Source organism: Neolamprologus multifasciatus, chromosome 13 (genome assembly GCF_963576455.1).
Source record: "Neolamprologus multifasciatus chromosome 13, fNeoMul1.2, whole genome shotgun sequence".
NCBI lineage: Eukaryota > Metazoa > Chordata > Actinopteri > Cichliformes > Cichlidae > Neolamprologus > Neolamprologus multifasciatus.
The window spans coordinates 24503559-24524465 of record NC_140451.1 but is presented as its reverse complement, the minus strand read 5'-3'; the positions used below and the strand labels follow the sequence as shown (position 1 = coordinate 24524465).

The 20907-nt window shown below is 42.5% G+C and overlaps 2 protein-coding genes across 7 annotated transcripts in view; one reads left to right on the top strand and one right to left on the bottom strand.

The window, feature by feature from the left end:
- sdccag8 (SHH signaling and ciliogenesis regulator sdccag8) overlaps positions 1–14287 on the top strand; it is a 68204-nt gene extending 53917 nt beyond the window's left edge. For 3 of the 4 annotated variants that reach the window (XM_085183711.1, XM_085183707.1, XM_085183709.1), the window contains exon 17: positions 1038–14287. In XM_085183711.1, coding sequence (XP_085039837.1) covers positions 1038–1233 — 196 coding nt within the window. In that variant the 3' untranslated portion in view covers positions 1234–14287. The remainder of the gene's footprint in view (positions 1–1037) is intronic. The other variant, XM_085183708.1, reaches the window with a different exon arrangement.
- The window catches only part of akt3a (AKT serine/threonine kinase 3a), a 61204-nt gene continuing 41001 nt past the window's right edge, over positions 705–20907 (bottom strand). For 2 of the 3 annotated variants that reach the window (XM_085183712.1, XM_085183713.1), the window contains exons 5-15: positions 20496–20640; positions 18309–18440; positions 18036–18101; positions 17199–17267; positions 15047–15169; positions 14294–14422; positions 8617–8831; positions 7915–8002; positions 7286–7388; positions 7162–7188; positions 705–6677 (exon numbers count right to left, since the gene is read on the bottom strand). In XM_085183712.1, coding sequence (XP_085039838.1) covers positions 6592–6677; positions 7162–7188; positions 7286–7388; positions 7915–8002; positions 8617–8831; positions 14294–14422; positions 15047–15169; positions 17199–17267; positions 18036–18101; positions 18309–18440; positions 20496–20640 — 1183 coding nt within the window. In that variant the 3' untranslated portion in view covers positions 705–6591. The remainder of the gene's footprint in view (positions 6678–7161; positions 7189–7285; positions 7389–7914; positions 8003–8616; positions 8832–14293; positions 14423–15046; positions 15170–17198; positions 17268–18035; positions 18102–18308; positions 18441–20495; positions 20641–20907) is intronic. The other variant, XM_085183714.1, reaches the window with a different exon arrangement.

The window sequence follows — 20907 nt, the reverse complement described above, 5'->3', positions numbered from 1 at the left end:
AAGTCAGCAAAAATAATGAAGGATTGTATGAGTGACAAGCTGCTGCCCTGTGAGCACACGGTGTCCCTCGGTCTCTCATGCAGGGATTATACTCAGTTAATAACGAGCACTCATTCCTGCTATATCGCTCTGAAGACCGCAGGCAGAGCTGTTGACTTGTACTGTCTCTGCAAAGGAGTGTTTACAGTTGCAGACATCTGCAGTGCAGCATATCCACGAGGTGGAAAATGTGACACGCCTGTAAGGCCTGATGTAGACTTCTGCGTACTAAATTCACAGGAGGAATCAGCAGTACTGAACGGACCAATCAGAATAGTTGCGGGCTGCGTCGACTTGACGTGTAGTTGCACTTTTAGGGAGCCGTCTGTCAGGTTACAGTGTTTGCTGTTAGATAAAAACGAAAGTTTGAGGCCTGCGGGCATCACGGCAACTTCAATAATCATTTTACTCTGATTCTGTTGATGAGAAACACCAGCTGAGTCATGAACTGGTAACTTTGGTCACTAATGTATCCCTGAATAAGTGTTTTAATAAAATTTCATCCAGTTTCGCATAGGATGAGTGTTTTTTTGTTTGTTTTTTGTTGACTCTTCCTCATTAATTATCAATAGGTTGATAATGCGGCCTACTGGACTAAACTTCTTCTGTATATAAATTAGCTCCAAGCTTATCGACTCGATGCCTCAAGTCAGCATTTTTAAAAAAAATGTACTTTATAGTTTTCAAAAACTGTCTGGAAGAGGAATTTTTAATATCCGTCATTATATAAACATCTAGCCAGCATCCAGTCCTTTGATACATTTCAGCTACTGCATCATCCCTATGTGCACTCAGTGAAAAACTTAGACCGCACTCGTATCTCTGTAAACACTGTTGATTGCTTGATCAAAACAAAGTCCGGTGATATTAAAAGCTCTTTGTGGATCCAGCTCTCTTTCAATATTTACAACATTTGGTTTTATATTAGCCAGGAGGGTACGTTCTTCTCACACTCTTTCAGTCAATATTGTGTGTGTGTGTGTGCGTGTGTGTTGCAGGCTGCAGCAGTTGGACCGTCACTGTCAGAGCAGCGCCCAGCAGGTGTGTGAGCTGCTGGCCAAACAGAACCAGCTGATGCAGGAGAGAAACACACTGAGCGAGGAGATGCAGAGCCTACGCATCGAGGTACAAACACACGAACATACAGAGGAGTGTGCGATTGTGCGTGTGACTCACTGTTCTGATACTAAATGAATTTGTAGTCGTGTCTTTTCTCTCTGGGAGCACGCTAAGAGTTGTCAGTTTACCAAGAATAAAAACCAGTAAGAAGACATTTGTCCCTTCGTGACTAATGATTCTGTCTGGTTCTGGATTTGCTGAAAAACATGTTGTCTGTATTCTGCTGTGATTCATTATCACAGGGTGTGTTTGTGCGCGCCTCTGTGTGTGTTCACATACACTTCTCACTATGTGTTGTGTGTTTGTCTTTCAAGCTGCCGAACATGAGACGAACTGAGACTCTGTCCACATGAGTCTGTCTCGCCGGTTTCCCTTCATCGCTCCGTGGATCACGATGTTCTGTTCGTTTGTCAACAGGAAAACAAACTGTTTACTTAGAGGATATTTATGTCCTCTATTCGGTATTAATGTGGATTGTGTTCATGTAACTGGGTTTTTTGTGGTAGTTTTTTGGCTCGTGACTGAGTGTAATTATGATTGATAGGTCAAGTGAGTATTCAAAGTATGTTTTTTTTTTTCCCTCCCAGTTTAGAATCCATTTTAATAAATGAAAGCTCAGTCCACTAATGAGCTTTCTGAAGTACTACTTCTTTATATAGAAATGCTAACATGATGCACAACTCAATGTCCAATAGGAAGTGTCCTGGATTAAAAACTGTAAAGATCCTAATCCAAACTTTACTTCCATTACAGGATTTTATTTGCTGGGAAACTTCGAGCATAAAGTGCCTCTGTAAACCTCTGCCATACTGGACATAGACTTGATTTATATTAAAGATTGTTATGATGTGTGCAAGGCGCACCCCCAACACTCATTTTGTGAGTTTTTAGTGAACATTGGGTTTTTTTGCCCTGTTTAGACTGAGCTGAAACTTCGGGGCGGTCCACAAAGCGAACAAAAAGTCGACACGATGGCAGCAGATTGACATAGTGCTTTATTGAAGCTGTCTGTAAGAAGGAAAATAATGTGCATCCCTATCATATACATTTTATGTGTAAAAATACTAAGGATGTACAGAGTAAAAAAACCAGCTTCATGTTGATGGTAATTTGTTGTTTTCACATCGTGGCGGGCTCACTGGCCAGCAGCTCTGCATCTGCACGGAGCACAGAAAAAGGCAGTTTGATCCGCTTTTCTGTGAAGCGCTCCAGAGTTTCCCCAATGCCGTGTCAGAGTCTACGCCATCTCTGTGCCTTCGACGAGAGCGGCGACGACCTCGGCCGCGCAGCGACTCGGGAAAACGCGGCCCACTCTGCCGAACAGCTGGAAGCTGTCCGCAAATGTCTCATGCAACTGTAAAGCTACAGTGGATGGACATGGCATCAAAACCCAGTTATACTGTGTAATATTTGTACATGTTTGCTGTTTTGTTTTTTTTCTGTTTGCCGTTTATAAATAAATGCATCTCATGCTTGTTTATGTTAAATGTGATGATAGCGGTCTAGTACCAGAGAGAGGAGAGGGGAGGGGGAATCTGCCGCAGACACGAGGTCGAACACTTTCACCTTCCAAACACTCGAGCTGTTTACTGATCACCTGGCGGAGAGCGGTTTGCCATTTAGAGCTGATGGGTTCATTAACAATGGAAGAGGTCGGTTCTTGAAAGAATTTTACATATGTCTGAAACACGAGTGGGGTCTTATGTGTTGTGTGATAGGTGTACAAACAGCAGCAGCTTTAAGAGGGAACACCATCAGCGCAGCATCAAATCTCAAACGGTTGAGGTCACCAGTAAAGCTGTGAGGAACAATGAATTTCTGCATTCAGTTTAAGAACTGAGCCACGTGTCCACGACTGATTTGCTGTTCCACACTGACAAAGTGTGTTACAAAGCGTTACCTTCCCCCCTATTAAAAGTCAGAGGAAACCCTCTCTTCTTTTTTTATGATCTCTGACCTCACAGTCAGACTCTGATATCATTGCTGTCACTACATGGACCTGTATCCATCGAGGATGGAGTGTGGGAGAGTTGGCGGCTTACTGTTGAAAAAAACTTTGCGAATCAGAGCAGGAATCTGGGACATCAGTGCCACGGCTGATCAGTGGATTTGTTTTTTTAAACAAACACTGACCAATTTACTAAAAATTCCAACTGAGCCCAGTTCACAGTACACTTCATCCAGTCTCGCCAACTCTCAACATCAGAGCAACATCAAAGCTAGTGGTTGTAGATGGAGGGGGAGATGTGTTTTGAAAAATCCTCATTTCCTTACAAACATAAAAAAACAAGCTAAAAGTCTTCCTTTAAAGCAAAGCTGAACCAGACTCCTCTGAGTCATATAAAAAGTGATGGGTGTTGAAAGTGCTATGGCCGAAGCTACAAAGCGATATTTTATGAACTCTGGTTTCTAATGATTTTTGGCGTTAAGCGTGCACATGCAGCTAGAACTCCTCAGTCGCTCGCAGACCTGGGTCAAATCAAAGCTGAAATCCTTCCAAATACTTGGGGAGTGTTTGCTTGAGCCTGTCGAGGGTGCCAGCTGGGTGGGATTTGTACTCATTTCGCTTCAGCCGTGCCAGACAGGCTCAATCGATCACAGAGCAGTATTTTTCATAAGAGTTCTGAGTGCCACTTTGACTCAGGACTGGTGAAGCGGACAGAGGAGGACTACAGCTTGCAGGCCAGCGCCATCCTTTTATACTTTCTGCCATAAAGCGCCTAGTAGCGGTTTAATGGATGTGCAACAGTAAAGCATATGGACTTCAGAGCAGCGGAAAAACAGGTAATTTGTTGTATATCTGGAAATGGGAAAAAAAAAAAAAGGAGACATTTATTTCTAGCACAAAGTGTTGAAACACAGCTACATCCCCTCACTGCTAAACGCCAAAACAACATTAAATAAATTAAATAGAAAATAAATTCAAGTTATCCATCAATAAAGATAAAAACATTCAAATAAATAAAGTGGAATACAGTTTTCCACGGCTAATAAGAGCACATCCCCTGGTACTCTTTTAATCCGTCATCCTGACACTGAAGGTGACATCTCCCCCACAAGATGAACATGTCGCTATTTTAAAATTTTAAAAATATATTACCTCACATCTGGCAATATATATATTTTTTTGTCTCAGAAATGCTGGGTGTCAACGGCTTTGACTTGTTCTGAGCTAAACCGTAAGGCTTACCGGCCATTTGAAGACAGTGACTTTGAGGGGACTTTCAAATCTTGTTGGTCAGACTGGAAGACATACGACAACGTGACGACTGGAAACAAAGAAAAGTCCACAAGGGAGAAATGACGGCGCACGTTATAGACAGAAGAGTGCGGGGATGGTTTAGTGGTAAGGACCTGATCTTTAAATAAACTTGATCTTCTAAACATCCAAAGAACCGACAGGAACACGACGACTCGCCTTCAAACATACATTTCTTAACCGAGTGCTAACTCACCTCTCTCCTCAAAACACTTACAGCTAAAGCCTTACACTCAGCCTTTTGTGCTGCACTTGTTATCCTTCTGCTCAACTTCCACTTTGTCTTTCTCACCCGACTGTGCCTCAACCATCACCGACACACACCTGTAATAAGAATAAATATGAGCAACATCTACTAGTCTTCATATCTGACATCTCATTGAGATAATTATGCAGATTCCTAGATGTTTCTCCCAAACTTTCGTCGTCCGTCTTTAATATGTCCTGTCACCTCTGGGCTGTCACATTTTGGTCACATAACAACACGAAAACATTAAAACAAAAAAACAAATGGAGCAGGAAGGCTATCTGCTTTCCCTCCTACATTCTTCAGCCATTTTTGTTTCTTGAGGTGCTTTTTTTTCCCTCTCAGCCCTAAGAAATAACAATATATTTCTTTCTAGAATAATGTAATAACAATAGAAAAAGTTAAATATAAAACTGATGAGTAGAACAATAAATAAAACATATATATATTATAACCATTGCTGTGATTCTTGTAAACCCATAACAGTTGACGTGTACCTCCTCACGAAACATATATACTTTTTATACCTGTTACCTCACGGCTCCTTATCACATTATAAATATTTCACATCTTTCCTGATTTTTTTTCTCATCGCTGCACTCACCCTGCCATCTCAGACTTTTTTTTTTTTTTTGCTCTGTGCTGAATCTGCTCCTTTCTTCAGGTTCCCTTTCCTGCACATAGACACAGAGGTACAGCCACATGGATCCAACAGCCGCTATAACGATGCGTCACAGTAAAGCTTTCCATCGTCGAAACAAAAGTACCGTTTTGCTTTTGTTTTCCCTTTCGGAGATTTAAACTCAGCGAGACTGAAAACTAAAAAAGAAAAAAAAATTGGGGGGGAACATTCAAACCAGCTGTTTTCACCTCTGCAGTAATATATGCATCGACCATCTTGCACTGTAGGTTATGTAGTAAAGCTCATGGTTTGAGAGTCACATCCTTCTGAACTGCTGTGCTTTGAGATGCGATCTTAAAACACAAACCCATAACTGGACCTTAAACACGCACACAGACACACATGACACGCGTTTGATCTACAGAGCTGATGTGTAAGAGCTGTGCATCAGGAGCAGCAGCTGTTCTGCACCTGTATAAGCATAAGTGGGGTTCATGTTTTGCTGGCGCTTGTATAATGATCAGCAGCATTTAGCCAGTATTGTAGCACCGGGTTTTAGTAGTAGCAGTAATAGTATAAGAGCAGTAGGAACAGCGGTACCTGTAATAGTTGTTGTAGTAGTTGAAATAGCAGCAACGATGATAATGACTTGCACTGAGCAAAACCTGAGTCAAATCCTGCTCGACAACATGAGGTGTGTAGGATTCTGCTCACTGGTGACAACTGCTTCCTCGATGCCAGGCAGCCTCAATAAATCCCAGAATTATGTAACTGAGGATTTCAAATCTGACCTGTCTGCAAAAGCCTGAGATACAACTGGTAATGGCAGTTTGGGTTTTGAATGATTCGAGTGTTTCCGTCCCACGGATAAAGAAGCCACAAAAACGTCTCCTTAGAAATGCATCAGCTGTTGTCTAAGTGCATCAGAGATGTTCATTTTTAGAGTTTGGCAGGCCCGACACACGTCAAAGCACAGCAGGCCACCGGAGGTGCTCCCATCATTAAAGGGTCATTACATAACAACTGATCACATCACAGTTCGGATCACCTGGGGTTGCAGTGCAGGATTAGACCGTAATTTCGCCTGAAGGTTTTTTCTAAGGAGGGATTGGGGAGAATTAAAAAAGAGAGAGAGAGAGAAAAGAAGCACACTGGAGAGGTGAAAAACAGATAACGAGGAAGAGGAAAAGGGCAAAAATCCTTCAAGTCATGGTTGTTCTGGGTTGGTCCAAAGCTGTAGGTCTCTTTGCGCCCACAGTGATGGCCTCAGAGACCAGCTGTGATGATGTCACTGTGATGGACAGTTCATTCCCGACCGCTGGCAGAGTACGAGAACTGCGGGAAGTGTGGTCGTCTCTCGTTGTCCAGACAGTCCATCCCATCCTCATCGACTAAGAAAAAAATATGAAAAGTATAGATTCAGAGGTCATTTTTAAAGCATTTACTATATAACACAGTTCATTTGTATTAATACATGACATCAATCAGGAAATATACAACTTCTCACTTTCATCTGATCATCTTCTCTGTTACTGTCGAGTTAAACAATTAAAAAGTAAGTTTCTGATGTGCCAGTTTCATTCTACCAACATGTGACCTACAAACAAGTGGAACCTCACATCAGTTCCCGTCATGTATAATACAGCGTTAAATGATTTTAAAAGCACGATCTGTATCCCAGAAGCCCTGAAGAGCTGCATGTGGCCGGAGGACTAACACAGAGACACTCGAATAAACAGACAAAGGTGTTTGTTCCACAGTGTGAAACAGTCATCTGTTTGAGTAAACGCTGTAATTTCACCACTAACATTTTACAGAAATCCTGACACGTATTAAACACCCGACAACAGAGAATGGCGTGTTTGTTTATTTCACCATTATGTCCAAGGACAATATCTGCAGCTTTGTAAAAAAAAAAAACAACAAAATTTGTGATTTAGTCAAATTTTATTCTTGACTTATTTGTTCATGTGAAAAGAAAGAGGCAGGAGACACTCACATTTCTCTGGTGGGGTGATTGTGATGGTCTGAGCTGTGAACTCCTCATCAAAGTATCTGGTGTCTGTCTCCGACGTCACCTGAGGCTTGAACGGAGGAACGAGCTGGGACAGAGATGCGAAGAGATCACATCAGATTGTAAATAACAGCAGTGGTCGTTGTTGTTGTTCCAGACTGACAGACATAAAAATTCCAGTAACTAAAAGTCAGGGAAAAAAAGGCCAGGAAGAAGAAGAAATAAATCCACCAAAATCCTCCTTTCACCACAGTTATTATTCATAGTTAACATCCGAGCCTCAGATCCAGAGTGTCTTGTCTTTACATCATTACTATAAAACCCTATAAATAGTAGTTAACTTTTATGCTTTTCAATCACTGGACTCTACTAAACTCTGTAACAGAACAAAACAACTTTTTAAAAAAAGTCAAATGAGGAGGCTTGACACCTGTAAAGCTGCTTAAGTGATGCCACCTGACTCTCACCTGATGGTGTTATATGAGAAACACATGCACAGGATACAAAGTCACACATCTCTGTAACACTGTGCTCTTTACAGCTGCCTGTCTTAATAAGTTGAATACATTATTTTCTACAGTCCTATTATGTTTAATTAGACATGCAAACTATACCTTTTTATCGTAGACATCCTGCCAGTCAATACCAGAGAAAAAACTGTGTCTCATTATTTCTTTAGCATCATCTGGCCCTCCTCCGAGCCTAGGGCAGAGGACAGGTGAAGACAGGATTGTTAGAAGCAGAAGTGACAAAAGCAGTAAGAAATGAACAGCACAGCGTGAACAGAATGTAAGAAAGATTTCTACAATTTTCTATATGGCGTCTCTTACTGCTGCTATATCGACAAATGGTGGCTAATCAGTGATCTACAGAATGAAAGGCTTTGCCCATTAAAACATCAGTAAGAATCAGCACATCTCTATATTCGTATGATTAGTGGCTGTACACTAAAAGTAGTGGGTGTTTTTTGTTTATATAGCAAAATAACTAAAGTTTGTCTCCTCTGTGTGTCTGAAGGTAGTAACTGAAAAATAACTTTACACAAAGGGCACAAATATGAATCAACTTCCCAACTTTTCCCACTTTTGCCGGTGGTTGTCAATTCACCAGATCTGTTAATATCTTGTATTAAGTCAGTACCGGGCCATATTGGTGATACAAAGTAAAAATTTAAATTTTGCTGACATGGTGATACGAATAAAGAGATTTATTTGACATCAAAATAGTATTTCTAACAGAGGACCCGCTTCACATTACTGAATAAATTTGATTTCATGTGAAAGTAAAACAAAACAAAAAAAAGCTTCGACACACACCGTTTGTTCGGATCTTTGAAGAGCAGGCCAGACAGCAGGGACTTTGCGTCAGCTGACAGAGTGCGCGGGAACTTGATGTCCTCCATGAGGATGAGCTCAAACAGCTTCTCGTGGTCTTGGTTGTAGAAAGGCAGGCGACCGCACATCATCTCGTACGTCACAACACCCAGACCCCACCAGTCCACCGCTCGACCGTAGTCATTGTCCTCCAGGACCTGAGGAGCAAACACAAAGATACGAAATTTCTGTCTTTTAAAATGGGACCATTAGTTTTATTGGGCATCTGCTTTTTCTAGTGAACGTCTGCATTTATTTTATTGGACAATATTGACCGCTTAAGGTATCCATTGAATAAACAGATGAGCGAGGAACGGCACCAAAGGACAGTCAATATGCCATTAGGCTCCAGGGATGAATAAAACCAAAAAGTTGTCTGAGATGAACAGAAGTTGCTGCACAGTTATCAAGGACTAAGGTGTAGACGACAGCCCCCACCTCTCTCAATACACAGCCACGTACAGAGGCAAATATTATGGGATGGCAGGTCTTCAGAGGCTCCTGTTACAGTAGGAAAGTCAGCGTGTTGGCGTGGCCTACCAGATGCCCCCCCCGGTTGCTGCCAGCTCTCCCTGGCACACTAAGCTCTCCTGGCAGTGACAGACAAGAATGTCCCTGGATGGAAAAGGCAGGAACAGCCTCCAGTCCAAGTCAGGGCCACACCAACCTCCAAGCTGGGTGGCACAAGTACTGCATGGTAAACTGCTGTGTTTCATGTCTATTTGTGTGTGTTTTAAGGAAAATTGTACTGTTTAGTAAGTCACTTTTATATCTAAATCTCGCGTTTGGGCCGCCTTCCTACTCTTCATCCCTTCCTGCCTTCCTTGCACTGTCCTCTCCATCCTGTCTTATCCTGCCTTCTCCATCCTCTAATCATGCCTTCCCTCACTCGCTCTCCTCTCTTTCATCCCCTCATGTTCCGCTCTGCAAACCTCTGGAAGGGAGAAGGAGAAGAGAAGGAGGCATAAACAAGAAGAGAGGTATTTCAGGTGCTGTTGAGGCCCTCATTAACATAATAAGCTTATTAACATGATGAGTACAAGTGTGTGCATGTGTTGCACGTGTGTGTGTATGTGCGTGTGACTGACAAACAGACAGGGCTGGAGAGCAGCCAGAACAGCATATGTTGTACATCTCGCCAATAATAACAACATCTCACTCACTGTTAATAATGGACCAGTCAGGGTGGACATGAGCACACGCTAACAGAGACTAAAACGTTCACAAAAGGCCTGTTTGTACTGCCACTAATTAAAATGACATGAAACAATTACACAGTGAATTTAATAATATCAGAATATTTAAAAACATATACTCCACTCTGAACTAACACCAGACATTGTGTGGCAGATGCTGGAAGGACAGGTGTCATAAATACATAACTGGCTCATATTAAACAGAAAACACAGTCACATATCAAAACTTTTAATAAACTTTAAAAAACAACAACAAAAAAACGTTGATGCATACTAATTGCAAATTGTGCTTTGATGTTCACATAGGCCTTATTAGCAGTGTTAAAAGGTGAAAACAGTGTCTAAAATTAAGCCATACCACTCTAAATGTATCAGTTCAATGTTACGGATGTGATATAATCAACTGTATGAGGAAACCCGAGGAAGCAAAATCTAGTTTTATTTAGCATATTTCTGCATTTTAAATAAACAGAGTTGCTGTCATTTAAAGTAACCACAGCCTAAAATGCCGTGAAGGCAGGCAGAAAATATGCAATATGCCTATTTTGAATACATTTTACTTGGAAGTTTCTTTCCAGCTCTACAATTAGATGAGACGGCTGAATTCAAATGTCACAGTGCACCACGCAGGGAAGGAAAAAAAAAAGAATACGAGGAACACACCAAACAGCTGCCTGTGAGTTTCTACAGCAGTTCAATACCACGGAAACTGGTCATTAACTGACTGAGCTCATGCACTTGACACTAAACTGCTAATGATGCAGGCGGACTGCTTCAATGTGTGCAAGTCAACATGTACAGTACGTGGAAGTGAATAAGAGACTTATGAGTGCTATTTTATGTGTGAATGTGTGTTTGGGTGAGAATTAAGCTGGTCACCCAGTTGGCAGCTGCAGAGAAGAGCTGGGGGAATGAAACACACCGCCAGCTCCAGATATATTACTGACTGGTACGGCTGGAGGGATAACACTGGCTTAGACTGCTGGGAGACTGCAAGACACACACACGCACACACACAGCAGATGGAATATTTATCCATCCTCATCAAATTCATAAAGTTTTGAGTGTGAGATGTTTGGTGTTGTTTCAGTTCCTGCAGCTCGAGGACACACACACACACACACACACACACACACACACACACACACACACACGGAACAGTTTATGAAATTCAGAGCAGCTTACGAGGCTGATTTTGCATCTTTGTACAAAAAAGGTACAGAAATGCAAACTAATCAACGTGTCCAGTTAGGCATGTATATGTATGCGCTTGTCAGTGTCTGTAACAGTGTGTGTAATGGTGTGTCCGTGTGTCCTGGGACTAAAGAAAGTGGTGGCAGCTCGGTTGCAGGCAGGGAGCAGATTAATCCACACAGAGCCAGAATGATGCCCCACAGCCCGAGGCATGGAGGCACTGGAGTGTGTATGCGTGTGTGTGTGTGTTTATGGCATGTGTGGTTATGTGTATAATTTAAAAAGAGGCAGGGCAAATAAATAGGACAAGACAGGAAGAAACAAATGGGACAAATCGAGAGGAGAGGAGAGGAAAGAAGGAGGAGAGGAGAGGAGGAAAGAAGGAGGAGAGGAAGAGGAGGAGAGGATGCGAAGAAGAGAAGGAGGAGAGGAGAGTGATTTAAAGCAGCAGTGATGGAGAAGGTCCTGTCCTGTCCTGGTCCCCATAGTGGCAGCCATGTGGCAGCTAGCTGCCGATCGCAGGATGAGGGCTTTGGCAGCCTGGACAGGGCTAGATGGGACGGGATGGGCACACACAGCCTGAGGCTGTACCAGCCCAGATACCCAGCAGGAAACACAAACACACATCCACATACACAGTTCATATACTGTGAACATACTATCCCATATTGTGGGTATCAGACAGAGGCCTTCCATCTCCAAAGTGTCATCACTTGGAAATGAATTTGTGCTGTCACTGTGCTAACATTTTGAAATACGCTGACTGTGCCGCTATGTTTGTGAAACATTTACAATAGAAAAGGAGTCGCAATAATACCCAACATATACAACATACAAACAAAATAAAAACAAACACATACAAATAAATGGAAAAAGGCCCAAATCCATTCCCTTTAACACTTTCAAATTTGCCACAAAGAAATGTGTCAAACGCACAAAAAAGAAAAGGAAAAAAACACTCTCCATGTGTTTTCTCTGATCCCGTTCCATCCCTTTGCGAGGATCTTACACTGCTTATTCTTTATTAATCTTACATTAATCTTTTTTTTAATTGTTGACTTCCCTTGAAACAAACGATAACACTTCAATCTAATTCTTTACGAGTTTGGATGAAGAATTATTCAGCGTTGCGTTGCTGCAGTATCTGTTTGTGTGTTCTTCAGGCTCGCAGCAGACAGAAACCCTCTTTATTCACTTCTCATCTGCCCTTTTCACTGACGGCAAACACAGGAACTGTCTGAATTTCACTCCTGTAACCCTGAAATATTTTCTCTCCCTTCTCATCTTCCTCTGTCTTCAACCCCCATCCCCCCTTTCTCTGTTTTATCCCGGCTACTTTGCATCTCTGTAACTTGGCTCCGAGCAAACTGTGTTATTTTTACACGCGGGCGGGCGAGCAGAGCTTGCGGGCGGGCGAGTGGCGGCGGCGGTGGTGTAGATTTCCAGGTTTTTTCCGAGCACCTTCCTCCAACCTCGCCCATCTGCCGCCATCTGCCTCGCTTTAGCCTGCACTTTCTACTGCAATCACACACACACAGCGCACACAGGCGCGCGCGCACACACACACATAAATACACACAGACGCACATCCTGTGAAAAATAACCAACAGCCTCCAATCAGCTTTTGGCACGCAAAGGAAGGGACTAAAAAAAAAAAAAGAAGCACAAAATGCTGCGCCAAATTGTCCTCCATACTTTTTTGAGTGGGATATATACTATGCCTCTCCCCTCCTGCCTTCATCTCCACATCACCATCGCTCTGCTTCCACCACCCACAGTCGTGCAACACTCTCTGCAGTTGATCTGCTGGCCTTCGAGTGAGGCAGAGCTGATGACTGGACAGCGGATGGTTGAAAAAAATGATTACAAGATCGTAGCGCTGTGTGTTTGCGTGTGTTTTTGTGTGTGTGTGTGTGTGAGAGGAACCGTGCTTTGCCCTTTTCCAATTCAACCAACACCCTGCTTCGCACGCAAAAACTGCATATTTACTGTTCACCCTGATATTATGGAAATTGGTTGCCTGTGAAATTTGCAAATGAAACTGTACATACATAAATCCCACTATAAGAAGACTCCTAACACCCTCATGAGTGTTATGGGTAACGGGTCGGGAGAGAGTCTCTGGATCATCACTTTGTGATTCAAGTGTACTGAGCGCATTAGCTCCGCCTCAACCAGACACATAACTGAAACAAAAAGATAATTCATGATAACGAAACACAGAATGACCTCTCTTTCATTGTGTTTCAATACTTAGAAATACATTTTGCTATTAACAATGTATTTTTGTAATGCAGTAAAGGATACTGTATGTGTGGCTCCTACAGGTTCTTTATGAACCTACCCTGCAGGCACCCATTTATCAAAGCTCAGTAATAATTCCGGTAGTTAAATTAATCAGCCAGGGCTGTTGTTAGATAAACAGAAACTGTGCAGTGGGCAACATGAGTCTCACAGTTCACAGGGGCCTTCCTGGTGGAACCCTGAGCACTGCAGAAAAGCTGCCTAATGGATAGGCCGCCTGTGGATGCCACAGATGCTTTTATGTACTACGAGGCCTAAGTCAATCTGCTCAGTTTACGGAACATAACATACAGTCACTGAGATTTCTCTTGTTGATCAATTATATAAATCAGTTTAAAAAGTGGACGCTCCTTTGTGGATCTGGTGGTTTGAATCCTTTGCTTTTTGGCCTTTGAACACCTAACATGTTCATGATGACTGTGCTGAATCAATGTCGCATGTGGAAACAGGCTGAGCTCTATATCCTGCACCTCTAAAAATATCTTACACGTACATTGTCCTGACAGTGTATGGTTTTCACATGGTGCCCAGAACTACTATACAGTACAACTCTCAGGAATGTGCCCTGTGACATATTAGCAATTTCTTTAACTGCTTCTCATCTCTTCTTCTTCTTATCTATAAATAAAAACAGAATTTTAATGAAAAAGTTAAGCAACAAATGCATCAAATTCTCTGACACCACACATCATGTTATACTTCAAATTTCACACGTGGGGTACACGCGTGAGTGATTGATTAGTGAAGATCAAAGAAAAAGGTTTCTCTTCTCCTGTACAAGATTACAGATGTGCATGCATCCAGGTGCAAATACAAAGGATGTGTGCTTATTTACCGCATTGCAGTGCAGTGCAGGCACCTCACATTCACCCTCTGATGACAAAAAGCATAAATGTATATACACACATTTAAAAACAAAACATTACCTCAGGTGCAAGGTACTCTGGTGTACCACAGAAGGTCTTCATGGTAGCAGCATCAGTGATGCCCTCTTTGCAGAGCCCAAAATCTGTGATTTTGATATGGCCATCTTTATCCAGCATTAAGTTTTCCAACTGAAAGGAAAGCAAAATCTCTTTGTCATTATGTGACACTTTATTAACTGGCTGAACACTTTTTGTGCACTGTGGAGTCAAACTTGTTATCACTTTGAACAGGAAAGCAGTGAGGGACGAGTAAGCTGTATTGTATTACTCCACAGTGTGGCAGTACACACACTCAGACACACAAACACCAAGTTGAAAGGGGAAATAAACTTCAGGCATGTAGTGCAGCCACTCAACCTTTTAATTTTAATGGCTGAAGTGTTTTTCTCACTCTCTGTCTGCTTTTTCTCCTTTCTGTTTTCTTGGCTGCTGCGAGTGGGGCTGGGGCCAAGGCTGCCAGGCAGGCACTCAGACGGAGCCATCTACCTCTCTACCTCTGTGGCATCAGCACCTCTCTCCTTCCCTCTCTCCCTGCCTCCTGCAATTCTTTGCTGCTTTATGTCTGTGTGAGTTTGTCCCTGTCCGTCTCTTTAATTACTACACATCCTGAGCCACTCGTCTTCTCCTGGACGGGGAGGGACACCGAAACACAAGAGGTGGGAGGGGGGACAAAAACAAAAGAAGTTTTCCCTAAAATATCTGATCACTCTCTTCCATGCCCCCAGCCTGCTTTTCCTCCCTGTTTCTGTTTACCTTGAGGTCCCGGTACACAATCTTGGCTGAATGCAGGTAGTCGAGAGCCGAAACAATCTCTGCGCCGTAGAAGCGCGTGCGCTCCTCTGAGAACACCCGTTCTCTGGACAAATGGAAAAACAGCTGCGGGAAAAGGAGGAAGGACGAGAAGGGAAGAGCGGGTGAGAGGGAGAGAACAGAGAGAGGGCGGGGGAGAGAGAAGGGGGAGAGACAGCAGGGACGGCACAGCAATAATTACTGATTTATTGGAGGAAATTAGCACAACACAAACTGGCTGCCCGCACCATATTGAGATGATAGATAGCGGAGGGGAGGGTGAGTGGGGTGTGTGTACGCGCGCGTGTGTGTGTGTGAGGGGTGCATGTGTGTGGGGGGGTCTCAGAGGACGGCGGGTGGAGGCGCTCGGCAGCTGGCGCCTCATCTAGTGGCCCCCCCCCCACACCCCCTTCTCACTACACATACACAGACACGCATACCTCTTCCACGTTACCCTCTGGGCTAGGTTGGCACGGTGCTGGCGTGGAGTTCGGCGATGGGGGCCAAATCAAGGGTTTAATCAATACACCAGTCTAGTTAAAGACAGGCCGACTGCCGCTGTCGCCAACAGCCCCCCGACTGCCTACGGTGCAGTACTCATTAGTGGCCTAACTGGCCTTGCCCCCTGAGCCTCCGTCTTCATTTGCTCCATTCTCATATCCACCGTTCTCTGTTTTTGGCACAAGGCTTATTTTCATACTTTAAAGAGTACAACCCCCCCCCCCCCCCCCCCCCCCCCCCCCCCGTGGTTTGACCTCTTCTGTCTTCCTTTTAAATGGCTCACCTCACATTCCCTTCCTCACTTACTTTCTCCTTCGCTGTCAGTTGTCAAGTTCTCACTGTCACACAGCTACACATGTGGCACCGAACTGACATCAGCCTGCTGTGCCGCAACAGTCGAGTCGTACAAATTACCCATGAGGCCAAAGGGCACATATCTCCCCATTAATTGTTCAGGGAGGTTTGCATAATGGCCACTGGAGTGATCCTCACAGACCACCTTGCTCGAATGGTGTCTGTTTGTGTGCAAGTGTGTGCATGTGTGTGTGTGTATGTGTTGAAGCTGTGGTGAGAGGGGGTAACACGACAGGTGGGCCTTCATCAGTGTACTGGCAGCTGTGACTGTGGCAGGTTTGTAATGGGTTCGGTGTGTGTGTGTGGTGTGTGTGAGGCATGTGTGGTCACAATTTGTCCGTTGAGGTAAAAATTTGCTGCGTGTGTTTGTCTAAGTATGTGTGCCTTTTGTTTGTGTCTGTGCTTGTGTTCTCAGGGTAAGTGTGTGTGTGTGTGTGTGTGTGTGTGTGTGTGTGTGTGTGTGTGTGTGTGTGTGTGTGTGTGTGTGTGTGTTCTGCTCAGGCCTGGTGCTGGCTGAACTGCTTAACTAGCTGGGAGGGGAGCAGGTGACAGTTACACTAAGGGAATGAACCAAGATTGCAAAAACGGCCCGATTAAAAATCTGAGAAATGGAAAAGTGGGGGAATCCAAACTCATTTCATCTCAGACTGTCATTCTGGCTGTGTCCTCCCCATAGGTGTGTTCATAAATAGACGCACGCAGGAGAAGGAGAGTACAGAAAAGAGAGGCGAGAAGGCAAGTGAGAGGCCAGTTGGTTGGAAAATTAACCGTGTTAGAAAGCAATCCAAAAGCAAAACTTTAGCCACTTCTTCAGTGTTTGCACGTTCAACCGATCATTCCCGGCACTGCTGCTGCAGCTTTGCACATACAATTACAACATATTCTGCATTCATCTGTGAGACATTTATGAACCCAAAAAACTGTTTAGGAAATTGTCTTTGAAATAATAATATTCACAAAAACAACTAATTTACAATTTAAATCCAGTCTCTTTTAGTTTGGCTGAACACTGGCATCTGGAGAGTGATTAAATATGATTTAAAACACTTGTAACAACCCTGATATATAAAAACTGAAATGAAAATTAAGATAACAGATCCAGGAATGTATCTGTTTACATACCATAAGACAGTTACTGTGAGAAAGTAACTCGCCGACAGTTATTGTGGTGGAAATGTGGTTTAACCGGCTCTTTAAAGTAGTAACACAAACATGAGAAACCACACACAGCACATCCATCACAAATGTGTGCGTCTCTTACCTCTCCTCCATTCACATACTCCATGACGAAACAGAGGCGGTCTTTAGTCTGGAATGAGTATTTTAGAGACTGAAACAAAAAACACACACACAAACAATTTATATAACAGAAATCATTCACAGAGGCACTGAAAGCATCAGCCTTGGATTAATTAAAAAATAATAATCTCAGAATATATATGTAATATAATATTTCAGCCCTAACTGGTTGTACAGGAGAGGTAATATGGAATACTCCTTCTTCATTTGGCTTAAAAAACACAAACAATCTGCCTGTTTTCGTATGCACTCCCTGTACAGTGAACAGTGAAGTGGGTGAGTGAACGATTTCATACACAGCAGGAAGTCTTGCCGTTCTAGCTAGAACAGCAGGAGGAGCACAACGTGATCGGCCTAAGCTTTAAACTGTTTATGCCTCTATTTGTTTATTCAAAGCAAGTAGGTGTCTGTGTGTCTGTGTGTTCACTTTCTCTTTTGAGGGAGAAATCTGCTAAACAAAAGAACAGTTGGTTAAAGTCTCTTTGTGGCTGCAGGTGTGACGGGGCTAAACTCAGATGTGAACTGTAATTGCTCTTTCGATAGTGTGTGTCTGTGTGTGTGTGTCTGTGTGTGAACATGCATATATGTGTGCAGCAGCTAATGTGTGAATGTGTACATCAAAGCTAACAGATGCAGCTGTTGAAGTACAACAATGTGGCGTCTAAATCGTAATTGGCCTCAGAAGACTCAGATATGTGGAGGATCAATAAGCTGTGTGCGTACAGATGTCAGGACACGGTCCATATGTAAAGATCTATAAATTTAAACCAGTTGTGTTTAGTGTGTATGAGGTACTTACTGTTAGAAAGGGGTGCCTGGTGTTTTTTAGTACTCTGCTCTCTGTGAGTGTGTGAGCCACTTCATCCTGTTCAGACAACATGCAATGAAGACCATTATCAGTCCACTTAAACCACTAAGAAAGAGGACAGCTGAACAGTGCTGCAGCAGTGCAATAAAAACAACCGATACTGACATCTGACACTACTCAGAATCAAAAGTACAGTAAAAGATAAAATATTCAAATTAATGGACGCAACTGAAAATACATACTTGATGTATTTTCCAGACTCACCTTGGCTATGATGACTTCTTTTTTAAGGATTTTCATGGCGTAGTATTTCCCGCTGGCCTTTTCCCGGACAAGAATCACTTTACCAAAGGTTCCCTTTCCCAGCAGCTTCAGGTAGTCGAAGTCGCTCATTGTCTATTAGAGGAAAAAAGAGAAGGCCAATATCATGAGTTCCTCAGTTGAATAATTGATGCAGTATCTACTGGCATTTAGAAATATTAAAATCCCATTGGAAGTGTAGGGCTGTGAATATTTTGAAACAAGTATATTTTTCTCCTTTAAGCAATACAATGAGGATTCTCTATAAAGCCTTTTCTCATGTAACAGAAAAACGGCAATCTTCCTCAATGTAAATGATATCTAAATTCAAGCAGCCAAAAACAACATTTATTGACTGCTACTGGGCTAAATGCCATGAAATTCATGAGTGATGTTAATGGCACCCGTGGGATGACTCCCAGTCATCTTCATGACCATGCCGAGTGCGACTGTCAGGTCAAAACAAGCCCTTTAGTCTGCGATAGACACTGAAAACAGATTTTTATTGAACCATAACATTATCACGTAAAACCTTTAAAGAGTGGGGTGTAATAAACAGCAGAGCCAGAGGAGGCAGCTAGTGGTAGATTGTTAAGTTTATTTTTTATGTATGCAGTAGAAAATGTGCCCAAGTATCACCTGTGCCTTCACAGAAGATATTTAGCGGGACTGTTTTCACTCGCTGGAGTATTATAACTAGAGATGGCACGATACCACTTTTTTATGTCCGATACCGATATCATAAATTTTGATATCTGCCAATACCGATATGAATCCGATATAGTGTGTTTTTTAATCAATAAAACTGTTTTTTTAATATCTTGCTGCATTTTGTATAAGTTCATACTCAAATTTAAATAAACAACACTAAAGCTATTCTGTTATACCTGTATGTAAAAAGTACAACAAAATATTTCATAGTTCAGCAATACTGATCAATCTAATAAACTTAAACCTACTCCATCCTCCCTATTCTGGTATTTTAAAGAGTACTTAGCAGAAATATTAAGCAACCTAACTAATAGGGTTGCAAACTCCCAGCAAAAAAAATAGGGAACCACCCTCCACCTCATGATGCTTAATCGACGTAATCAACTTTAATTTGATGCAGTGTGGGGAAAAAATGCACAGAAATCAATTATTTTTCAAGAAATATTAAATAGATTCAACATCTTTCTTCAACAGATTTGCAGACTGCACAGATGGTATCTTCCCAAAGGAAAAGGTACTATAGCTTACTAGGGTATATTAGACTTAACAGTTACTATATACAGTAATGGACTTCTATACATCAGATTAAAACTTTGGGTGTAAGATTCAGATAATTATTTATTAAAAGCTAGACATTTTAAATGAGAATAAGAAAGAAAAGTATGTCTTTGTGCCCCCTTTTCCCTGTTCATGCCCTATCGGCCCCCCTGGCTAAACTTTGCTAGATCCGCCCCTGCACAGTTACCAGCCGTCAGCTACGTAGAAAAGGATCCTGGTGTAAAAAGTAATATTAAATAAATTCTAACAACAGCTTATCAAGCTTAAACGTGCTGCTGTTGTTCAGCCGCTGGTTTCCTCTTTCTGGTGCAAAGTGGGCGATAAACAAAGAAGAGAGACGGACTCCTGACAGAAAAGCCGATCAGCTGATCATTAAGCAGTTTCACGATTGAAGTAGCAGCAAGAAGAGGAAGGGAGAAAGAAGAGCCAGTCGCTCCATATATCGGTTGTTAAGCTTAACGTGGGAATGCTTTACAAACATTCAGAGATGAACTTACACACTTGCTTTACTTCTCTCTGGGAAAACTTCCTCGGAGATGAAATGCTGGTTTGGTAGCGAGACTACAAATACACACAGCCGCTCTATCACATGAGCACACTGCTCCAACGTGCTACGGTTATGAGCCGACTTACGCCGTGTCGCAAGTTTTGTGAGGTGCTTTTCTGATATTTAATGGATCGGATTACATTTTTTATTTCTCTCCGATATCCAATCCAGTGATTTAGGTCAGTAACGGACCGATACCGATACGTAATATCGGATCGGTCCATCTCTAATTATAACATGAAAAAAATTATTAGCTGACATAAAACAGCACAACGGCTGGAATATTTTTTGTACCTTGGGTATAAAATACATGCACGTGCAAGTGTAGTTTTTACCTTTCTTTTGTGGTGCGTAGTGGAGATGTCCATCTCCTCCTCCACCATGTTGTCGATGTTGGAGGTGGGGCTGCACTGGATCCTTTCCTCCTCTTGTCTCTGCAGCTTGTCAGCCACCATCTGAATGGCCTCTGTCCACTCATCTCTGGAGTCAAAGCATGTAAAAAGGTAAAGTTAGCATTTGCAGCCTTACTAAGACCTTTCTTAATATACTGACTGTCCAAAAAGGCCCAGTTTACTATGCTTAAGCACACACCTGTAACTAGCACATGTATAAAAACATTAAATTGGTGTAATGCATTATACTGGTCCTAATATTAAAAAGAAATTTGAGTGCACTTATTTAACCAGGTTTTTAAAGGCGTCAAAGTGTTTTCAATTAACATAAACACCTATTTGTTCAACAGAGTGG